Raw genomic sequence first — 20903 nt, forward strand, 5'->3', positions numbered from 1 at the left:
TGACCTTAAATGCTGAAGTTATCCTTTTACCCGAAACAATTAAAGAAACGCGAATTGAGAAGCGGTTCAAAAAATAATCTGGAAAATAAGACTACAGAAATGCGCAAAAAGTGTTCTTTCCAAAATATAGTAGAAAAAAAATAATACTCGTTGACATATCTCATGAGTACTAGTATTTACTTTAAAAAAAAGAATATATATATATATATATATATATATATATATATATATATATATATATATATATATATATATATATATATATATATATATATGTGTGTGTGTGTGTGTGTGTGTGTGTGTGTTTGTAAATTAGTGCGTTAGTATGCAAATATTGATGCATTAATTAATTAAGCCTAACACAAACACACATTTGTGACTTTTTAGAGCGCTATATTCACTGTTAATTCGTTTACAACCTCGGACATAACTTTGGTGCCTCCTCCGTTTGAAGACACTCTCTATACACAGAAGAGCATACTTCATCCTAAAAACGAGCTAAGAAGATGTTTTTTTCTAGTAGTCAGTCTTCCTATCTGGTCTCACTGTTGTTAGAAACTATTTGTCGTAAGATACTAGACAGAAAATCTTTTACACAAGCGTTAACAAACCAAAGCCATACAGGGGAAAAAGCTCTCCCCGCTGGTCTAGTGACTAGCGCGTGTGCTTATGGTGCACTAGTCCTGGTAAATAATTTCACAGTCTTTTACTTTCATTTATCATCCGTCTCCATTATCCTAAGAGATATAACAGTAGGATGTTAAAATAACTAGAAACAAATTCATTTCATTTTTTTTTCTTTCTTTCTTTCATATGGGGGAGAAAGATAGGAGGTTATTGGTTACCATATTTAGTAACGAATAAAGAGAATACTAGTAATACAGTAGAGGATGTAGTGCCCACTAAATGGATTACAACAGTTAATTCTATGGCTTGACGTACAGTCCGCACTTCATTTTAATGTCATAAAAGTTTGCTGTAAACAGTTGAGAAAGTTCTGTTAAGTTTAATTTTACCAGTAGTACGCAAATTATATATCTGTACATAAGTTCATCTTAAAGCATTATTATAAATAGGCCGTGAACACTCTTTAAGAAGTTTGTTCTCAGAAAATAATTTTAGAAAACAAGAAAGAGAACTCATATATTCTGTTATTGAATCAAATAGGTATTCTGAAATTATCGAACTTCAACAACATTTATAGAATTTCTGCAGATAAAGGATCGCCACGAAACAAAGTATTGAGGAGATTCTATCTTCAGTGTGGAGTGAACCAGATAACATTGCTTCAGTAAGAATTGAATGTTTTTGTAATAGAAAAATATGCCAAACACAATGATAGCTTAATTTTTTAGGCTTGAGGGACCCATTCCCTCAATACCACCAAAGCTTTCGAACATGACAATCTCCATACTCATAATTTTATCAAAATTATCAGTATTAGGTATGCAATAAGAGGTGATGAACTTTCAGATTCTAATAAGTATTGTAGTATGCATTTGGAATTGATGGTACGTTTCTGATTATCACTGAATACGTCTATCCTTGACATAGATCTTCTACAGGGGACGCGGCAGAAGTCCTAAACGGCATTAGACCTAAAATGCACAAGTCCTAAAAATTATTTCGCGGCACAAGTCCTAAAAATCATATCGCGGCAGAAGTCCTAAATGGCAGAAGTCCTAAACTGCAGAAGTCCTAAAAATCTCTTGTGGCACTACGATCGCGTCCGTAAGAAGAATACTGTCAATCTGTTAGTCAAAGTTTTAGATATACTGTTTCATATTACAGAGCCTTAGTTCTTACAAGTTATTTGTATAAATACATATTGTATCGTTCTGAAATAATAAATAAATAAATGAAGCCTATTGTCCTTTCTTACTCTTTCCATGATATATTTCTATGTTGACAGAATTTTAACTTTCTACCAAATGTGATTCCCAGATCTTTCATAATGTCTGTTTTTCTCTATTTCCACACCATTGACTTCATATTAGTAACATAATATTGTGTTTTAGTTATGTACGTCATAAATTTTGCTTTCCTTGTGTTGTTTTGAAGTAAATTATTTTTACACATATATTTCTTGTACAGAAGTCTTTCTGTAGCAAATAATTGTCATACTCGTAATTAACTACTCCTGGGATACGGCAGTTTCGGTGTAGGACGTTTTGGTGCAGGGCGTTTCGGTGTACGGATTGCTCGGTGTAATGACGTTTAGGTGTGAGGCTGGTTCGGTGTAAAAGTTCTAATGTTTACACCGAAACGTCCACTCTTCAAAATGAAAATTATTCGTTAAGGAGAAATAAATTCACGAAGTAGAATATATAAATTAATAAATAAAATAAAAATTAAATGTTTCTGTAATTGGCAAGGGTTACTTATTTATAGTGAGTCCCCTCGCTTCACTCTATGTCAGAACTTCTTATATCCTCAAATGTTATAATTATTAATTGATTGGGAGAACTTTTTACGGTAATGATATATAGTAAAAAAGTGTGTCATGCATAAACATTGTGTACACCACACACACCTTAATACGGCAATAACTGTGCACAAATCGCAAAATGCTGCACAATCTTTGAAAGAAAATTTTCAAACACAGGTGGTTTTTTCTTCCAATAACCGCTTTTATATCATGCATACCCAATAAGATTAGCAAATCTAGGAAAAGAAAACTGATTATGAATCAGTGATGAGATCTTAATTATATTATTACGGAGATGTAAATTCATGTTATAGTTGTAGAAAAGGACAGTGTCAGAAAAATGTCTCAAGAAATTTTTTAACGGCCTAAAGAACACAAGAAGAGGCTGAATCCTACCAGTTGTTCCTGCAGAAATTGTTTCTATTATGAGTTACTCTTTTGTTCTTAAAATAGGTCGTTGTGACCACTCCACTTAAGTTGAATTGTGACCACTCCACGAAACTAATAACAAAATGGACTTTGCATTAGACGCTTGAAGAAAAATCTCTTGGAACCATGATCTCACAAGACTTGATGTTAATTTTTCCGGATTTGATGTTTTTACAAGGATATCTTCAAATTTAAAGAGGTTGTGTTGGACTATAAGACCAAATGTTCCAATGTTTTCCTACAAAACAATTAAAAGTGGTGATAAAACACTATTTGCAGAAATTAAAGGCTGTATGATGTAGCTACGAGTCATAGAATTTATTGACTGTACCACGCTTTCTACTGTTTGTGTCACTGTAAACACTAGAGTACGTCCCGTCTGCATTTAAAAATTAAACCTATTGATCAGAGTTATAAATATTTAATTTTCCAATATGTGTTGCTTCACATTCGCGATAAATGCATTGGCATTGGCTTCTAACTTTTTGGCTATAGATTTAATCAAACGTCCTGTTAAAATAAGTACAAAAAGGGGTTTCTGCACCTTTTCTCAGTAGCCCCTGCCAATTATAATTGTTCTTGGCTAACTGCAGAACATTTCAAATCAGAAGACTATTTGTAATTGTAATCATCATATTGGATCCGCCAATTTGAATTTTGTAATTTCAACGCCAGGTTCTGAATCACCTGTCCTAAAACCTCCTTGACAGTAAGCTGGTCGTATCATTTAATCTTCTATTTTAATGATTGCTTTCTGTTTACTCTTGGAGGCCACCTCTAACGTTCAAAGAGTGGTTTCTACCCTTAAACCCGCACCATTTGCAAAAATAAAATTAAAAAAAAAAAGTGATTATTTTTTGATATTCTACAAGTATGCAAAGTTTCATTCAAATCAGTAAATTACACTTCCGTAAGTCTCCTTGTTAGTGCTGTTCAAATGGAAAAATAAGTTAATTGGCGGATATGAAGTCAGAACAAAGAAAAAATACGCCGATGTTACGAAGAGACTGAACAACGTTTGTGAAAATTACAAATCTGACGATGTGTTTACAGTCTTAAAAGGAATTGTGTACAATTTTAGATTCTTAGTTGAGTGATTCTATGTAATTATATTCTTTTCAACAAAATTCCTTTGAGTTGAGATGAGTTGATTCTGAGTTTAACGTCCCGTTGAGCAGCGAGGCTATATGAGACGTTCACATATTGATTAACGTGGAATCCGAACCACATGAGCTCTCACCGGAAATCGAATCCGGGTCTCCCACGCCAAAAATTCCTTTGAGGTATTATTCAGTTTGTATATATTATTACTGTGTCTCAGGAACTTTGTACAATATATTAATTTCAATTTAGAAATAATGCTAAATATTTTGCAGTAAATTTGATTATTATTCTATAAAACTCGCCTATGGACATCTCTGAATAGAAATTATTGTTGCGAATGGATTGGTGTTGTATTATCATCCTGTCTCAATAACAATGAGACTCAATAACAATGTTAATCAGTTTACACTATTCCAGAGTGGCTACACTATGACACTTCATGCCTGTTCATTACAAGCATATGATTAATGCAATCAAATATTAGGCTATACACCGAAACGTCCTTTACAGCAAGCGTCCTTACACCGAACCGTCCTTACACCGTAGCGTCCGTACACCGAAACATCCGTACACCGAAACATCCTACACCAAAACATCCTAAACCCTTACTCGTTATCATTATTAATAATAATTTTAGTGTTACTAACATAGTTGTTACCGTTGGAATTAAATACGTTCATATTGGTATTGTGGCAACTACTTAGTACTGAAATGCTTTATCGAATATTTAAGTCTGTAGTTTGTAGCAGGGCTAATGGCTTATAGCCCATATTGCGTCACTGAAATTTTAGAGGATCTTTGAAAAGCAACTTAGTTGAAATTAATGAGAAATATATATTTAAAATACATTTATTTAATACAAGAACATTACGTTTAATCAATTCCGCAGCCATGGTTGAGGAAGGGATGTATTAAAGTACGAACCATTGAAATAGTGCAGAAGCAATAGCTGAGTTTTTTATAAACATATATATAAATGAAAGTATACTAGAATGTAACTAACTAGACTAGAAACGAAAGAATGTAACTATATATATATATATATATATATATATATAAATGAAAGTAACTATATTTGTAACTCAACAACACTTGAACCACCAGACTGATCTCGACAAAAACTTTCAACATAGATGAGGTTCGGGCCTGAGATGGTTTTATCATTTCACTTTGAAGGTGCAACTTGGAGGAAGGAAGTGCGGATATATATTAAAAATTATCGATCTTAGTGTCGAACCCATAGTTTTCGTGGTTGCTGAGATGAACACTGACATCTCCGATGAAGCTTTAATTCTAATTCAGCACTGCAACTTGGGGGAAGGAGAGGAAGATGTATAAAATGATCGAAAATGACCGCTATAAGTGTCGAATCCATAGTTTTTGCGGTCGCTGAGGTGAACAGTTACACTTTCGATGCCGTTTAAATTCAAATTTACTCCCGCAAATTGAGGGAGGTACATAAAAATGATGCAAAATAATTGATATTAGTGTGAATCCATAGTTTTTGGGGTCGCTGAGGTGAACAGTTACACTTTCGATGCCGTTTAAATTCAATTTTACTCCCGCAAATTTAGGGAGGTATATGAAAATGATGAAAAATAATCCATATTAGTGTGAATCCATAGTTTTCGAGGTCGCTGAGGTGAACAGTGACACTTTCGATGCTGTTTAAAAAATTTAAATTTGTCCCCGCAAATTGAGGGAGGGGGAGGTATATTAAAATGTTGGGAGATAATCGATATTAGTGTCAATCCATAGTCTTCAGGGCCACTGAGATGAACAGTAACATTTCCGATGCACTTTAAATCTAAATTCAACGCCGAAACTTTAGGGAGGGGGAAGGGGGTGGTATATAAAAAAATGATCGAAAATGACTGATATTAGTGTTGAATCTATAGTTTTTGGGGTTGCTGAGATGAGCAGTGACGCTTCTAATGCCGTTTAAACCCAAATTAAGCGCCGTGACCTGGGGACAGAGGAGAGGGGTATATATATGAATATATATATATATATATATATATAATATGTGTGTGTGTGCGTGTGTGTGACCGATATTATAGTCGAATACATCGTTTTTGGGGTTGCTTTGATGAACAGTAACACTTCCGATGCCGTTTACATCCAAATTCATCTCCGCAACTTGGAGGCAGAGAGATATATAAAAATGATCGAAAATGACCGATATTAGTGTCGAATCCATAGTTTTTAGAGTCGGTGAAATGAACAGTAACACTTACGATGCACTTTAAATCCAAATGCATCCCCGCAACTTGGAGGCGGATATATATATATGATCCAAAATGATCAATACTAGTGTTGAATTCATGGTTTTTGGGGTCCTGAGATGAACAATGACACTTCCGATGACATTTAAATCCAAATTCAGGACAGCAACTTGTGGGGGGAGAAGATGTGGGTATATAAAAATGGTCGAAAATTGTCGATATCAGTGTCGAATCCATACTTTTCTGGGTGGCTGAGATGAACAGCGACACTTCCGATGCCGTTTAAATCCAAATTTAGCCCCCATTATTACTCCTAAAGGGAGAGGATGACATGTAATAGTAAGTGAAAATGACTGACACTAGTGTCAAACTCATAGTTTTGGGGTCCCTAAGTTCACTGGTGACAGTTTTGATGCTCCTTATACCGAAAATGAAACTATTCTCTCCGTATGAAGAACGGGTATTCTGCTAGCCTTTAAGAATAACGAACGGAAGTTTCACATGTTAAATTCTTTAATATATTTGTCGCTGCTCAAATTTACGCACTTAAGCCGTGTGTGTGTATATATATGTAAAGAAAATCCTTTCTCTTTTTGAGTTCTTCGAAAAGTATACAAATAATAAAGAGATATTTTTTTATCAGAAAACTAAAAAGTAAAATTAAAAGATGTTGCTTTAACTATTTTTCCTGCTAGCGAAATACGTTGTATGTATAGATGCTGCAGACACGTTACAGCAAATAAGATTAGCATCAGGCGAATAAATAGTTTTTAAATTACATTATCCGGGTTTTGCCAATATTTCCGAACAAAAGATTTTTTTCTAATGGGTTCAGAATTTACTAAAATTTACACAGCACAAGGAAGATACGTGTATCCATAAAATAGATATTTGATTTTAACATACTGGTATTAGCTAAAATGATTCTGGCCCTGTTATTTTAACACTTCCCTGCAATGAAACGGTAACTTTATAAAATTACTTAAGATAATTTAAATGTGTCTATATTATTTAATCTAACTTCGATTATATTTCAGAATATTTTGTAGCCATAACTCTATTCTATCACGGTGCTAACTTTAAAGGAATGGTGTAAATATATTTATTGCCATTAAATTTCCCTATTCTAATACAAGAAACATAACTACTCAATGATCTTAACTGTAAAGCAGTAAATATAAAATAGTGTAGTTTTCATTTTAAAAGCATAATGTGTGAAACATTCGAATATTTCAATTTTTCCCAATCTTTTCGTTTTTTTCAGGTTCGGGAAAAACGGTAAAAAACTGTTTTTTTTTACCCAAAATTTCCTTTTTGTTTTTTCTAGACCTTTGCAACACTAGTCGCACATATTGTGAACATTCATCAGACACGAATTTATGATTCATCACTGAAACTCCTATTTTCCAATCATCAGCAGTCCAATGTTCTTTGTCACGTGCCCATTCGAGGCGCTTCTTTGTAATGATTGGAGTAATTTTTGCTTTCTTTCTTGGTCTGAGTGCTTTTATTCTCTTAACACAAAGAACCCTTCGAACATTTTCAGGCGAAATGTCTACACCATACTCAGCCATTTTAATGTTTAAGTCTCCAGAAGTTGCGTTTCTGTTTCTCAGAGCCAATCTTTTTTAGTTTTTTGATACCTCTTAGCAATAGCTTTGGATCTCACCCACTGTTCCAAAGCCTATTTTGCTTTGGAACAAAATATATATTATTTTAAACTCTGTTAAACTAACTTTTGTGACACACAGAGTTTGACCCTGGTTTAGCAGATACGCAGTAGTGACCAACAGATTCCCTTTTGTTGTATGTATATATTATGTAAATAAACAGTCATCATCATTATATATTTTCTCTCTCATTCCATTTTGCAATTGTTAAATAAGATTAACAAAAGTTTGTAAGAACTAATAGCGTTATATTAACAAAGGTTCACCAAGTAGTTTATAAAATAATTTCGTCCTTATTTGTAATGGAATTGCAGGGGCTTATCGCCCATCCTTGTTAGGAAGAAGAAGCATATACAGTTTATTGCATTGCAGATAGCATACCCTACAGGGAAATTAAATTATAGGTCACACTCTATCACTGTACTACCACACCAAACTAGTAATATTCCAAGACAAGAACCATTGTCTTGTTCTACAAATAACACTAGACTAGCAAGTGATAACACAATACGTGTACAGAAACCAATACATAGTCATTCAGGGAGTAGCCAGCAAGTTATTCTAGAGGGCCTTGATTTTTACAAACTAAAAACAAATCCAAAGTTTCTTTCAAGATTATGAAAGAATTAATAACGCATAGATACATACGTATTTCAGAAGTGCATATTATTATTATTATTATTATTATTAGTAGTAGTAGTAGTAGTAGTAGTAGTAGTATAGTAATAGTAGTAGTATATTTCATATATGCTACATTTCTGAGACTTGAGTCTTGAGAGTACGTGAAGTTAAAATCAAAGGTTATGTTACAGACGGCAAATGATGGCTTAACACCAAAAACACATTCCTGGCCGGGACCGGGGGTTAGTCTGTTTTATGTTTACTAAACGTGTTTAATAATTACAGCAAATGAAGGATGTTTATAATAGAATGTGAAAGAATACAGTTTTAAAAGAATTAAACTACATCAGCATGTTAAAATAATTAAAAGAACCTAATTAATTAGACACTTTGTACTCTCGAATAAAATCAACACAGCAGACAACTCGTGAAAGTTGATTATCAAGGCACAAAATACGCATGCTTTTGCTAAAAGAACTCTTTATCTTCGACCTTGGAAACTCCATTATGTACAAGAATTGAAATTCGAAGACTATGCCCGAAGGATGAAATTTGGGAAATTAATACTGGCTTGGCACGAAGAGTGGTACGACTGTTTGAAAAGATCTTGTAGAGTGACGAGGCCTTATTCCATGCTGGGGGTTTTGTCAATCGGGGCATCACGTTGTACTGATTTCTAAATGATTGTTGAGAGGATGCAATATCGTCCCAAAGTGAACGTGTGATGTGGAATACTGCAACAATACTCGTTGGGCCATATCTTCTACGTGATACTATGAATTCTGTCCGCTCCCTTCAGATGCTTCAATTTTACGTGTAAATTTCGTAATGAAAAACGTTGATCTCATTTTCATGCAAGATAGTGCACCACCTCACTTTGCAGAAATTATTCGCGAGGGGTTGAACGAGAAATTTTCTAGACATTTGCTTGGACTTCGCGAACCTCAGCAATGGCCAGCAAGAAGTCCAGATCTCATTCTGTATTTTTTCTTTCTTGTGGGGCTACACTAAGCAGGATATGCGTGTGTTTAAGTCCAGACCTCGCACACTGGGGGAATTGGAGGTATGCATTCAAGAGGTTATTGCCAACATTCCAATGGAATTCCTTCAGAAGAGTATTAATTGTATCTGTGGCCATTTAAGGAAGCTGGTTAACAACAGAAATGCCTGTGATGGGATTTAACATATTCTTTTGTTTTCTTATGTAACGGAGGACGTGTACATGTTTTTCTTATAAATAAAAATCAATGTTACAGAATTTATAACAGCTTTAAATACCTAATTATTTATCACCCACCCTGTATATTATTATCTTTTTTTTTTTTTTTCATTTCGGGAAGGACTTCATTGACCCAGGGTTTTTAAAGTTGCACTTTATACATAATTTGCGATTAAGACTCCAAAATTTACAGAAATATTCCTTATGATCTTAGTAAAACATGGAGACACATGTCAGGTATAATGGAATTTTCTTGGATGAGTAAGAACTATGTGAATCATAATCTCACTCTTTTATTCCAAGCAACAGAAATTTCGTTGGTATCTAATATTTAAAAAAAAAAAAAAAAAAAAAAAATCGTTGTGTTACACCCGGAAATATACCGGTACTGAGATATATCTTTTTCTCTTTCCAGCCATTGGCTATAACTGTGTAATACACGTATCAACAAAGACTGTAAATTCCGTAAGTATTGTAGTTTCCTATGTTCTGCCACGTACAAATACATTAGTTTGGTCGTGTATATGCATTTCATTAAATTATATATTCTTCCTGTCTGGGATCAGCTGTTTAGTATTAGTGCATTTACCTTTAATACAAAGCGGCTTTAATTCGATCCTAGACGTATGAACTCTGAACAACATTGCGTCTGTAGGTTTTCTCATTGTTCCCCGTTCTTTTCCACTATGTTCATTCTATCAACTAATATATGTCTATGATATATGTATTAGTTGATAAAATGAAAATAGTGGAAAAGAACGGGGAACAAAGAGAAAACCTACAGACGCAATGATGTTCAGACAGAGTTCATACGTCTAGAATCGAATTAAAGCCGCTTTGTATTACAGGTAAATGCCCTACCACTAAACAGCTGATAAAAAAGGAGGCCCCACACAATACTAGGTATGATTTTCACACTTTTGCAAACGTTTTAGATTTTTTTTTCAACCCCTATATAAGGATCAAATAAGTGGGACTTATATGAATGTGTTGTTAGTACGTACGTATGCTTTTTACTACGCATGATAACTTTTAATGCAAAGTAAATTTCTGACTTTTTTTAATAGCTAGATCGATAAACTGGGCCAAGTTTATTAATGAAGTTAGTTCGTTTACATCTTAACGAATAAAGCTGACTTAAACCTGTCCGGTACTCCACACAATAATAATAAATAAACAAATAATCATACCAGATTGTGTTTAAGGTTTGCAACGAGGATATTAATTGTAAACTCTTAGCAGTTTGATGGCGTGGAGCTTATATGGAGCATTGCAAAGGTTGATGATCGGTCAGGTAAAGCCTAGAACTGAGGATTGTATGGAAATTTAAAACATACCTAGGGAAACCCGCAAGTTATTTCGAAGCTCTAGAAATGAATGCTGCAGCAGAGGGAATGAGAGATTCTGGTTTCGTCGCTACGAAATTGCGTCCATTACCACCGAAGAATGGCCCTCGTCCAATCCAGATTTTAATCCTCTTGACGACAAGATCTGGTCCTATTTTGGAGGAGACGGTGTGTGCTCAACCTAGGGTTGTAAGCATGAAATATTTTATTCTTAAATATTTCAAAATGAAAAATCAATCTGTCTGCGTCCTGTACAGTTGTTAGCGAATATTCTAGATCCGAGTTACAGGGGCAAGAACTTGACCACCGAAGAACAATCGGACGCTCTAGAATATCTCTGTCAGATTTCAAGGCTTTATTCAGATATTGGTGAGACAGAAGTTCTGACCTAATTTGCAAAATACAGAATGAAAGAAAATATCTGATCCAAAGAATATCCGTGGTGTACTCGTCAAAAGTGTCTCCTCTAACTTGGTAGAATGGACTATTCCCTTCTTGTGGGCTCATAAAAGTTGCAAAGTCCGTGGCCTTCCTGCCACGTCTGCTCCTTGTGAAAGGATCTTTAGCACATATGGAAACATCCATACGCAACCGTTTAAACGAAATAAATACAACCGTTCAACAAATAAACGTGCTGCTAAACTGACTTCTGTAAAGCATAACTTGAACTACACATCACTATTTAGAAAGATGCAAAGCCATCTGTTGGAGATGAAAAGCCATCTTTCCTTTCTAAGAGGAATCGAGCCGAGTCGTAACCAAAATAAACGTACACAGGGACAAGTAGATACTCAATGAAGAAAAGAAAGAAGCAGATTCAAGGACGAACGGACCTAATGTGTGAAGAAGAAACAGACACTTCTACACTTACAGACTCTGGTAATGGTGACACTGATGTCGATGTGCCATACACAGAGACTGGTGAATCTGGTATTTCTGAGAACAATGACAGTGCTCATATTAAAGTCAGTTAAACATGGGAACTGTCGAGTCTGTCGTATACTCGTATAACGAAAGTTTTACATGTCTTATATCATACTTCTTTCTTGATAACTTGGCCTACTTTAATAAAAAAGAGACTGTATTCACTGTAATAGCTGCGATTTTTATTTCCACAATACCATGCCGTATCAGTATTAAACAATCATAGAAACGAAAAAAATATTTTTTCTGAAATTTCAATGAAATATTTCAACGAAATATTTCAATTTTAAAATTTTCATGAAATTATCCATCACTAGCTCAACCTTACATGACTGTAGACCACTTGAAGTCTGCTCTAGTAAAAACAGTGGCTAACATAGACATGAATGTTGTACGTGCTGCCATTAATGATTAGCTGCATCGTTTACGAACCTGTCGTTTATAGGCGCAGGAACGACATTTTGAATAACTGCTATATCCATTGATTTATCACTTACCCTTTCAGAAATTGCATTACACGTTTCTTTCTTTCCATCCTCGTTTCATTTTTATGGTCTGCTAACTTTGAAACAGAATTTTTGACCCGATTGTGTGTATATATTACTGCTGTATGAAATGATAAAGTAAAATATTGAATTAGTTTGATATTTCAGTGTCATTGTACTCAGTAGTAACTTAATAGAATCTGCTATAATAATTATTGAAATCTACATTTGTGGTCGTTTGTGAAAACAGTACAGTTCTACAGGTTGTCTGTAAATCTGGAACCATAGGAAATATATTCACTTGACAGACAGTGTTTCAGTATTGTGGCCATCGTCTTATGCAGAACTGAAGGCAGTCTCTAATGATAAAACAAAAAGTGTTTGAAGTAATTTGAGTACAACATGACATGATGCATTATCTAACATGATCTAAGATCCACACTTTGAATTACCATACACAATAGCTTACAAGTTACCTCACATCCAACAGTGAAGGATGTAGCCTGAACTTCTGGAGAGAGACAACCGTTCTTTGAACAATCGAATGCTCAGGAAATTACAATTTCAGTCAGGTACAGATCCCTTCAGTATATCACAATGGTACGTCGTTGTTTTGAAACCATGTTGGAAAAGTAACTTTTAAAAACTCTCTCCTGCGGAAGTTTTTTAACTATTCCGTATATCTCTTCTCCTTGAATTTTTGGATGGGACTTCTCACGCAGTTATGTATAATAGGCGGTTGATCAGAGTGTAGTCGATTTAATTCGTGAACATCTTCGCATTTCCGTATCCTCCTCTAACAGGCATGTGCCCCTCCACATTAAACTTTTTCGGGAAGAAGTGCTTCAATCAGGATTCCTTGTCATGTACATAACTAAAATCATACTAATGGTAACTTTTTCTGTATAAAATATATGTACTTCTGTTTATTTTATGTTCGTCTTCCTTAGCCTAAAGGACTTAAAACTTGGGACATAAAAATGAAAGATTTCATTTTTATCTATTTTATTTAAAATAGAGAAATTATTATCAGTTCCGCGTAAAACGATAAAAGTTTCGTGAGTCTACGCCTATTAGTACCTGCTCAAGAGTAATTTCGAAAAAACTATTTTTTGAATCTCCCGGCCGTACGTAATGGCCTCTGTTATCACCTATATTGATGGGTATCCTCATCACGCTATGTACTTTACGATCACACTGCTATTATATATTGTTGCGAACATTCTAAAGAGCATCTCAGTATATATTTGTAATTTGTCAAATTGGATGGGGGCGAAGAAACGAAGTTTCGGAGAAAATATAAAAATTGTTTTCTTTCTCCCGACCATCATCAGTTCATTAGATGTGTATAAACCTGTGGTTCTCAACCTTTTTTGACTGACGAAACACTTTACTGAACATCTGGGACATCGCGACACACTTGTTTGATATTTTTATTATATGTAATAATAATAATATCTATTACAATAGTGAAACCAATTAGTTTTTATAATGACTATGCAGTACTGAGCATTATTGCTTCCGTTGGAGGGTTGGAGGTCTGTCTCGATTTTAACTAATTACTATTAAATTCTTCATGATTTTAAAATTCTAAAATTTCGCAACACAACTTGGGGGACTGCGTGACACACTAGAGATGGCCAAAAATTTTCGGATCCGGATATCCCGGATCCAGTGAGATCCGGATCCGGATCTTGCCGGATCCGGACCTAGATCCGGATCTCGGATCCGAAACTCAGATCCGGATCTCGGATCCGGACCTAGATCCGGATCTCGGATCCGAATCTCAGATCCGAAATTCGGATCTCGGATCTGGATCCGAAATTCGGATCTGGATCCGAAACTCGGATCTGGATCCGAATCTCAGATATTGATTCGTATCCAAACCTACATCTGAAATTGTGATGATAAAATTGAATATCTAAAATTCGTCAAAACTTTTTTCGGATTCACTAATATAGTAGGATGCTGTGCTTTTAAATGTTTCCATAACACGTTTGTGCTACCTTTGTTCTTTATGTTATTTTAACCTTGCAATATTTACTTTCTTATATAAACTTTCTTATTTTCTCATTTACAAATGAAATATCTTTTAGATAAGACCCTTCTAATCGCAGGAATACTGGACAAAACAAACTCTTTATTAATAGTAGTTTCTGACTCACTAGAGTCCAACCATCAACAAATCTTTCACTTCGAAGGTACAACAAAAAATATAGACTGGTTGGCGTGGAACAACAGTAGATCTTTAAACATTCACACGAGAATTTCAGGAGAGTGATATGGCTGTGTAGTATTATTAGTATTAATAAAAGTGTTCGTTGTACGACTTTATTACCTAACTTATGGCTTGCCCTTCTGAGGTCAGGAGTTTGTTGAAGGAGTAAATATAAAAGAGATTTCTGTTATTTCTTCTTCACCCTTCAGGTTTCTTTAATCATACATTGCAGGACGTAACCAAAACATATCCATGCATCGTATCATTGAAGTGTTTTGTGTTTTGTATATTAGTGTTCAAAAATATTTAACATATTCGCATTTGTCCATGTGATCTCAGGTTCAATTCTCGGTGGAACATACATGAGATAATTGAAAGCTGAAACAATATGAAAATAGTATATAAAAGTCAGGAAATTTATATTAAAACTTTAGCTATCTATTGTGACTGTAAGGCTATAGTTAAATTAACCCACACGTTTCGTGAAGATATATTAAGTCGTTATTGTTTTATTTACTATAAGCTACCAGATACATCCTCAGAGGCTACTTTACACTGTAATAATCAACAGATGAAAACATTGGGAAAGGAATGGAAGGAAGGTCTCCAGAGCCTTAGATCAAGGTACTAACCTAGCATTTGCCCAGTATAACTGAGGAACAACCCTGGAAAATTCTCAGTAAGGATAGCTGGTCTCCGAATTCGAACTCGGTATAATCCAATTGCGAAACAAGAATCCTAACAAGTAGCCTGAGCTCACTCCGTATTATTATTATTATTATTATTATTTAATTAAGGTAATGTTCTAAAATTAGTGCAAATTAAACCCTACTTTCTTTATTGCTGATGATATAGTTAATAAGCCTACATGAGACATCAGTCTCCCATTACATAGGCCTTGCTCAAGAAAGAATACCAGAACTGGAATTCAGGAAGCGGGGGTGAAGAGATTAATGAGGATGAGGAAACTATGTGCGTTGCAAAAACTGAGAAATTATGACTTCATCACAGATATATTCACTTACATACGTCAATTAATATTTCTCTGATACAGGGCACTCTACTTTCTATAGTGGCAGGGAAATGGCCCGCTTTTGTAAACGAACACATTAAGCACGTGCATATAGGCACAATATCCGTGCAAAGAAACATAGGTAAAACTAGAAAAAAAAAATAGGGAAAGCGAGGGGAAAGTGATAAAACGCCATTTAGCTTTAAAAAAAAAAAAAAAACTGAAAATAACTTAGAGCTACGAAAGACGCGAGGCGAATTTTATTGAAATGATTGTTTTTCCTTAGTGATTAGCTGTGCTAACTATGAACATGAATTAAAAAGAAAACAAGTAGCTAGCTCTGAGTTTCGCAAACTGGTTGAAAAGAAAATATTGGATAAAAGTTAATAATAAAGAAGGCATTTATGATAATTAAAACAAATTAAATTCTTGGCACGACAGTCCTTTGGTTCCTACCATCGGGCTTACGTTCATTTGGAGCGGGATTTGAATGCAAGACATTTACAGTAAAAGGATCCACAGCCTAATGCCGCAGACCACTCGACTATGGCTGTCGGGTTTTCTCGGCTAATCTGTAGCACATTTACAGTAACTGATTATTTTAAAAGTTGCTCCTAAATACTGACAATCTAAGTTTTATGTATCAAATATTTCCTGCGATAATACCATACACTCTCCGACTTCTATAGACGAAAAGCTATAGTTACCCACATTATCTAATACAGAAATAAGTTCTGATTCTCTAATAGCTGCTGATGGTGATAGTCAAGGTTCACCGAAGCATGATCCCAAACCCAAACTGAGATATTGATGTCACTGGAACGCCTGAAAAGTCATTGTGGGTAAGTGAATTGCCCACTTGTCAGGATGAAGGGCGATGGTGATGTGAAATGCAGGGCTGTCAGAGGTACTACTTATAATAATTGGATTTGTAATATTCTATGTTGCCGTAAACCCTCTTCAAGAAGATAACTGTTAATTTTAGCTTTGAAAATGTTACATAAAGAGTTTTATTGCTATCATTTGGTTGCATATAAATCTCTTTATTCCGGAATTATCGGATTTATTTTACCGCTTAACTTTCACATCTCTTCTGATTTACGAATATTTAAATCACGATTATCCCCTTAATGTCAATTAGTGATATTTTAACTTATTTCGAACCAACTATGTATATGGCTAGTCTTGTTATATGGGAATAATTGAGACTAGAAGCAGTCTACAGGCTACGTTCAAAAGAATCTTGTCCGACCTCCTGATAAACCACGTCTTTCAGCAAGGTGAATTGTGGCAATCCGATACTAACATGAGGAAATCTTCCGGTTCAAGTGAAAGCTTCCATAAGAATCAGCACCCTAATCAGTGGTATGTGCCTTGCTAATTTTTCTCCCATGTGAAAGTACCTAATTTTATTGTTAAAAATGAAAAGATTTTTATTTCAAACAAGTTGTCATTACAGTTTTCATATTTGAACACAACACTCATGAAAAGTCATGTTAAAGCGCGACTTACTCCTGAAAAAGAATATTTATCTGTTTTTAATTTCTCGTGTTCCTCAAACTACATGCGGAATTAGTGCAAGTGCCTTTCGCTCGCATTACCTAGGTACAAACGCAATGGCGTATTTAGGGGAGAGGCTTCCGGGCTTAAGCTCCCCCCCGAAATCTTACTTACTATAGTAAACTATATGAAATATCTTGCAGAATTTTCACATTTTCAGGCAAAGCCTCCCCCCGAAACAAAATCGTAAATACGCCACTGTACAAACGGCTACGATCTTGGTACTAGCACATGTTTCGGTTTCCAGATCTCAAATATTTATATTTCAGCCTGATTCTATGTATGAATCCGAAATTTCAAATCTAGATAAGAGGCACCAAAATTCATAGTTTATTCTCGGTGCTCATATTGTGATTTACTAAATAATTATTAAATCTAATTGTAGGGTATACATTTGATATTTTGAGCAGACTGAGCAAGATAAATTTACGTAAAAAGTAGTCAATACTTGTCTTAACTGTTTATGTTTTCTTAATTGTCAATGAAATAGGTGCATTGAGGAATTTTAAATATTCATCTCGGTCCTGCAACTGAGTGGAACTAAATTCGACATTTGAGCTCTCATCCGGATCATTTTTTTTCTTAAGTAAGCCAAACATTTGATCTTTAGAGTAGAATGAAGGAAACAAATAGACTTATCAATATTCGTCTTAATTTTCTGTTCTCTTCTTTACTGTCAGGACTTCGTGAAATTACTTTCGTGAAATTCGAGATCCGGATCCAGATCCGAAATCCGAGATCCGGATCCAGATCCGAGATCCGGATCCAAAGGATCCGGACCCAATCAGATCCGGATCTTCGGATCCGGCCAGATCCGGATCCGGCCATCCCTATGACACACCAGTGTATCGCGACACATCAGTTGAGAACCACTGGTCCAAACTACACTTATTGCGAAACTTTTTGTTTGCTATGCGTAAAATGTTTGAAGTTCCATGAACTTGTGCCTAGATCATTTGAAAATAATTGCATCTTTTGGAAAATTCCCGTCAGTCCGTAGTGGCGTCTACATTTATTTTGAGGGATGTAACCATTACGCTGTGTATCCTACAATTACACTGCTGTTATATATTGTTGCGACATCCTAAAGAACGTCTCAATTTTTATTTCTTGTGTGTCGTCAAGTTTTATGGTGGAGATACTAAAAATTTTCGTAGAAAATTTGCTAAAATTCGCTTCCTCTTATCCCGCCACTTCTCTTTTCTCTTTATGTGTCCCCCATAGCAGAACATGCCGCTATCTGCGATGTGATCGCAGAAAATCTGCCACGCCTGTGCAGAATAATTGCCATGTAACGCTGTAATAAAAATATGATACTATCATCTTGATTTTTGTATTTTGGAATTGCTGCAGAAATTTTTGACTTACAAAAGCTCATCACAGAAAGGCAAAGAAAGTTCTGCCATCGGGAATGTGTCTAAACCGTAGTTGTTATGGAACTTCCATTTGTTCTGCGTAAAATGTTTCAAGTTTTGTTAAACGTCTATTAGGGCCTGATGGACAGCAAATAACGTATTTTTGAATATCCCCCTGTAGCTAGGATTAATTGTGAGGAGTGTGCTGATCACGCTATTTGTTCTGCATCACACTGGTGTTTTATATTGTTGTGGACGTACCAAAGAAACATCTAAATGTACATTTAGTGTGGGTCGTCGCGTTTGATGGAGGGGAAGGGGAGACAGGGACGATATACTTCAAATTTTCATTGAAGATTTTTGAAAATTTTATTACCCCACCGCCCACCACCCTTGAGTTCTTCAAATTTGCTACAACCAAATTTACTATAAGATTTTAGTTTATTCTGCATCAGATGTTTCAGGCTTCGGTGGTGTACGCCAAAGAGAGGCAAACTTTTTTAGAAGAGGGCCAAAGAAAAAAGACAGTACTTTTGGCGGTCAATAAAATTTATTAAATAAGCAATAGTGGCGCATTGTTCAAAATTCTGGCAATACTAATCCCTTAATCATTAAAGTTTCTTATGGCTGTGTTCAAACAGGGATGTTGATTCTCAGAAGTGATGTTAAATGCTGATCTGTCAGTCTGCTTCTAATACAATTCTGTCGAAGTAACCTTATTCCTTTTTTCATTGTTCAGATTAAAGATCATGTCGCGGACTGGATAGAGCTTTTTAGGGTATTGCATCTGGCCCGCGGGCCATAGTTTGCTCATCACTGGTCTGTACCTATTAGAACTTGATCTACAGCCTTTTGAAAATAACTTTATTATTATTATTATTATTATTATTATTATTATTATTATTATTATTAATATTATTATTATTATTTTTAAATTTTCCCATCAATACCAATGGTGTTTATGTATTTATTTTGGGAGGTGTCCTTATCACGCTGCGCATTATATGGTCACAATTATTATATCATATTGCGGACATCCTAACGAATAATATCGCAATTTTTATTGCTTGTGCGTCGTCAAGTTTGATGGGGGCGCAGAGTAGGGAAGATCCTAGAACTTTCATTAAAAAAAAATTATCAACATATTGTTTTCTCCTCCTCCTACCGCCCTCCAATCCATCAGATGTGTGTAAACCATACTTCTTAAAACTTTAGTTCGTTCTACGTAATATATTTCAAGTTTCGGTAGTCTGCGCCTATTAGAGCTTGATCTACAATGATTTGAAAATAACTGTGTATTATTTTTATTATTTTCCACCCGTACTAGTGGCGTCTATGCACTCACTTTGAGGAGTGTGCTTACTACGTCATTTATCTTATGGTCACATAACTGGTATATCTTGTTGCGAACATCCTAAATATAGCTTACTCTTCATTTCAAGAGTGTCGTCAAGTTTGAAGAGAACCTAAAATTTCCATTAAAAATTTTGTCAGTTTTGTTTCCCCTCCCGTTACCTCGTTCCAGTCCATCGAATGTGCGTAAACCAATTCTTGTGATACTTTAGTTGCGTAAGATGTTTTAAGTTTCGTTAGTCTGTGTCTGTGTCTGATCTGCAATCATTTAAAAATAAGCATGTATTTTTCTTTTAATTTCTCACCCGTCCCGCTAGCTTTACTTATGAACAAGAGTCTCGCCTTCAAAAGATAACAGTTGCCACCTTTTGAAGACGGGACCTTTGTTCATAAATAAAGCCAGTGGGACGGGCGAGAAATTAAAAGAAAAATGCATGCTTATTTTGGGCGTTTACGTACTTATTTAAAAATGCGTACAGCTGCTACTCAAGTTGCGAAATACCTGAAAAAAAAAAGTGGTTCTAGATTTATTGGACGTCCTCTACATATTCTGATTATTCGTGCAAGTTTGATATTTTAGTTTATTCGTTTAAGTCTAATTTGTGTGCTATTTTTTAAAAGAAATTTGTAATTAATTGCGTGTTCTTAAACATTAATTTCAGAATCATTGCTTTACACAGAGTGCTGTGTTAAAGTGGATGCATCAAATGGTGAGGATAGCATATTTCATGCTTTTACTATACTTATTGGCCATTGTGTTTTCCGTGTGAAAATTAAATTATGAACTAAGCTTTAAAAATTATTCTACCTAAACTCTTTGTGTGAATTCTGATCGAGTGATCTTTTCTTTAATAACATTTCAATATAGTATAACGATATTAAAGGCAGTTCAGAAAACAGTGTAATCATAGAAATTATCGATACAGATTCGTGTGCAGTACAATGTATGTTTAC

General features: G+C 34.9%; 1 protein-coding gene across 4 annotated transcripts in view; it reads left to right on the forward strand.

Moving 5' to 3' along the window:
- BBS5 (Bardet-Biedl syndrome 5 protein) overlaps nucleotides 1-20903 on the forward strand; it is a 58432-nt gene that overhangs the window by 14022 nt on the left and 23507 nt on the right. For all 4 annotated transcript variants that reach the window (XM_081727188.1, XM_081727185.1, XM_081727182.1 and 1 more), the window contains exon 3: nucleotides 10112-10161. In XM_081727188.1, coding sequence (XP_081583314.1) covers nucleotides 10112-10161 — 50 coding nt within the window. The remainder of the gene's footprint in view (nucleotides 1-10111; nucleotides 10162-20903) is intronic.

The sequence above is a fragment of the Thermobia domestica genome, chromosome 1 (genome assembly GCF_964235325.1).
Source record: "Thermobia domestica chromosome 1, izTheDome1.hap1.1, whole genome shotgun sequence".
NCBI lineage: Eukaryota > Metazoa > Arthropoda > Insecta > Zygentoma > Lepismatidae > Thermobia > Thermobia domestica.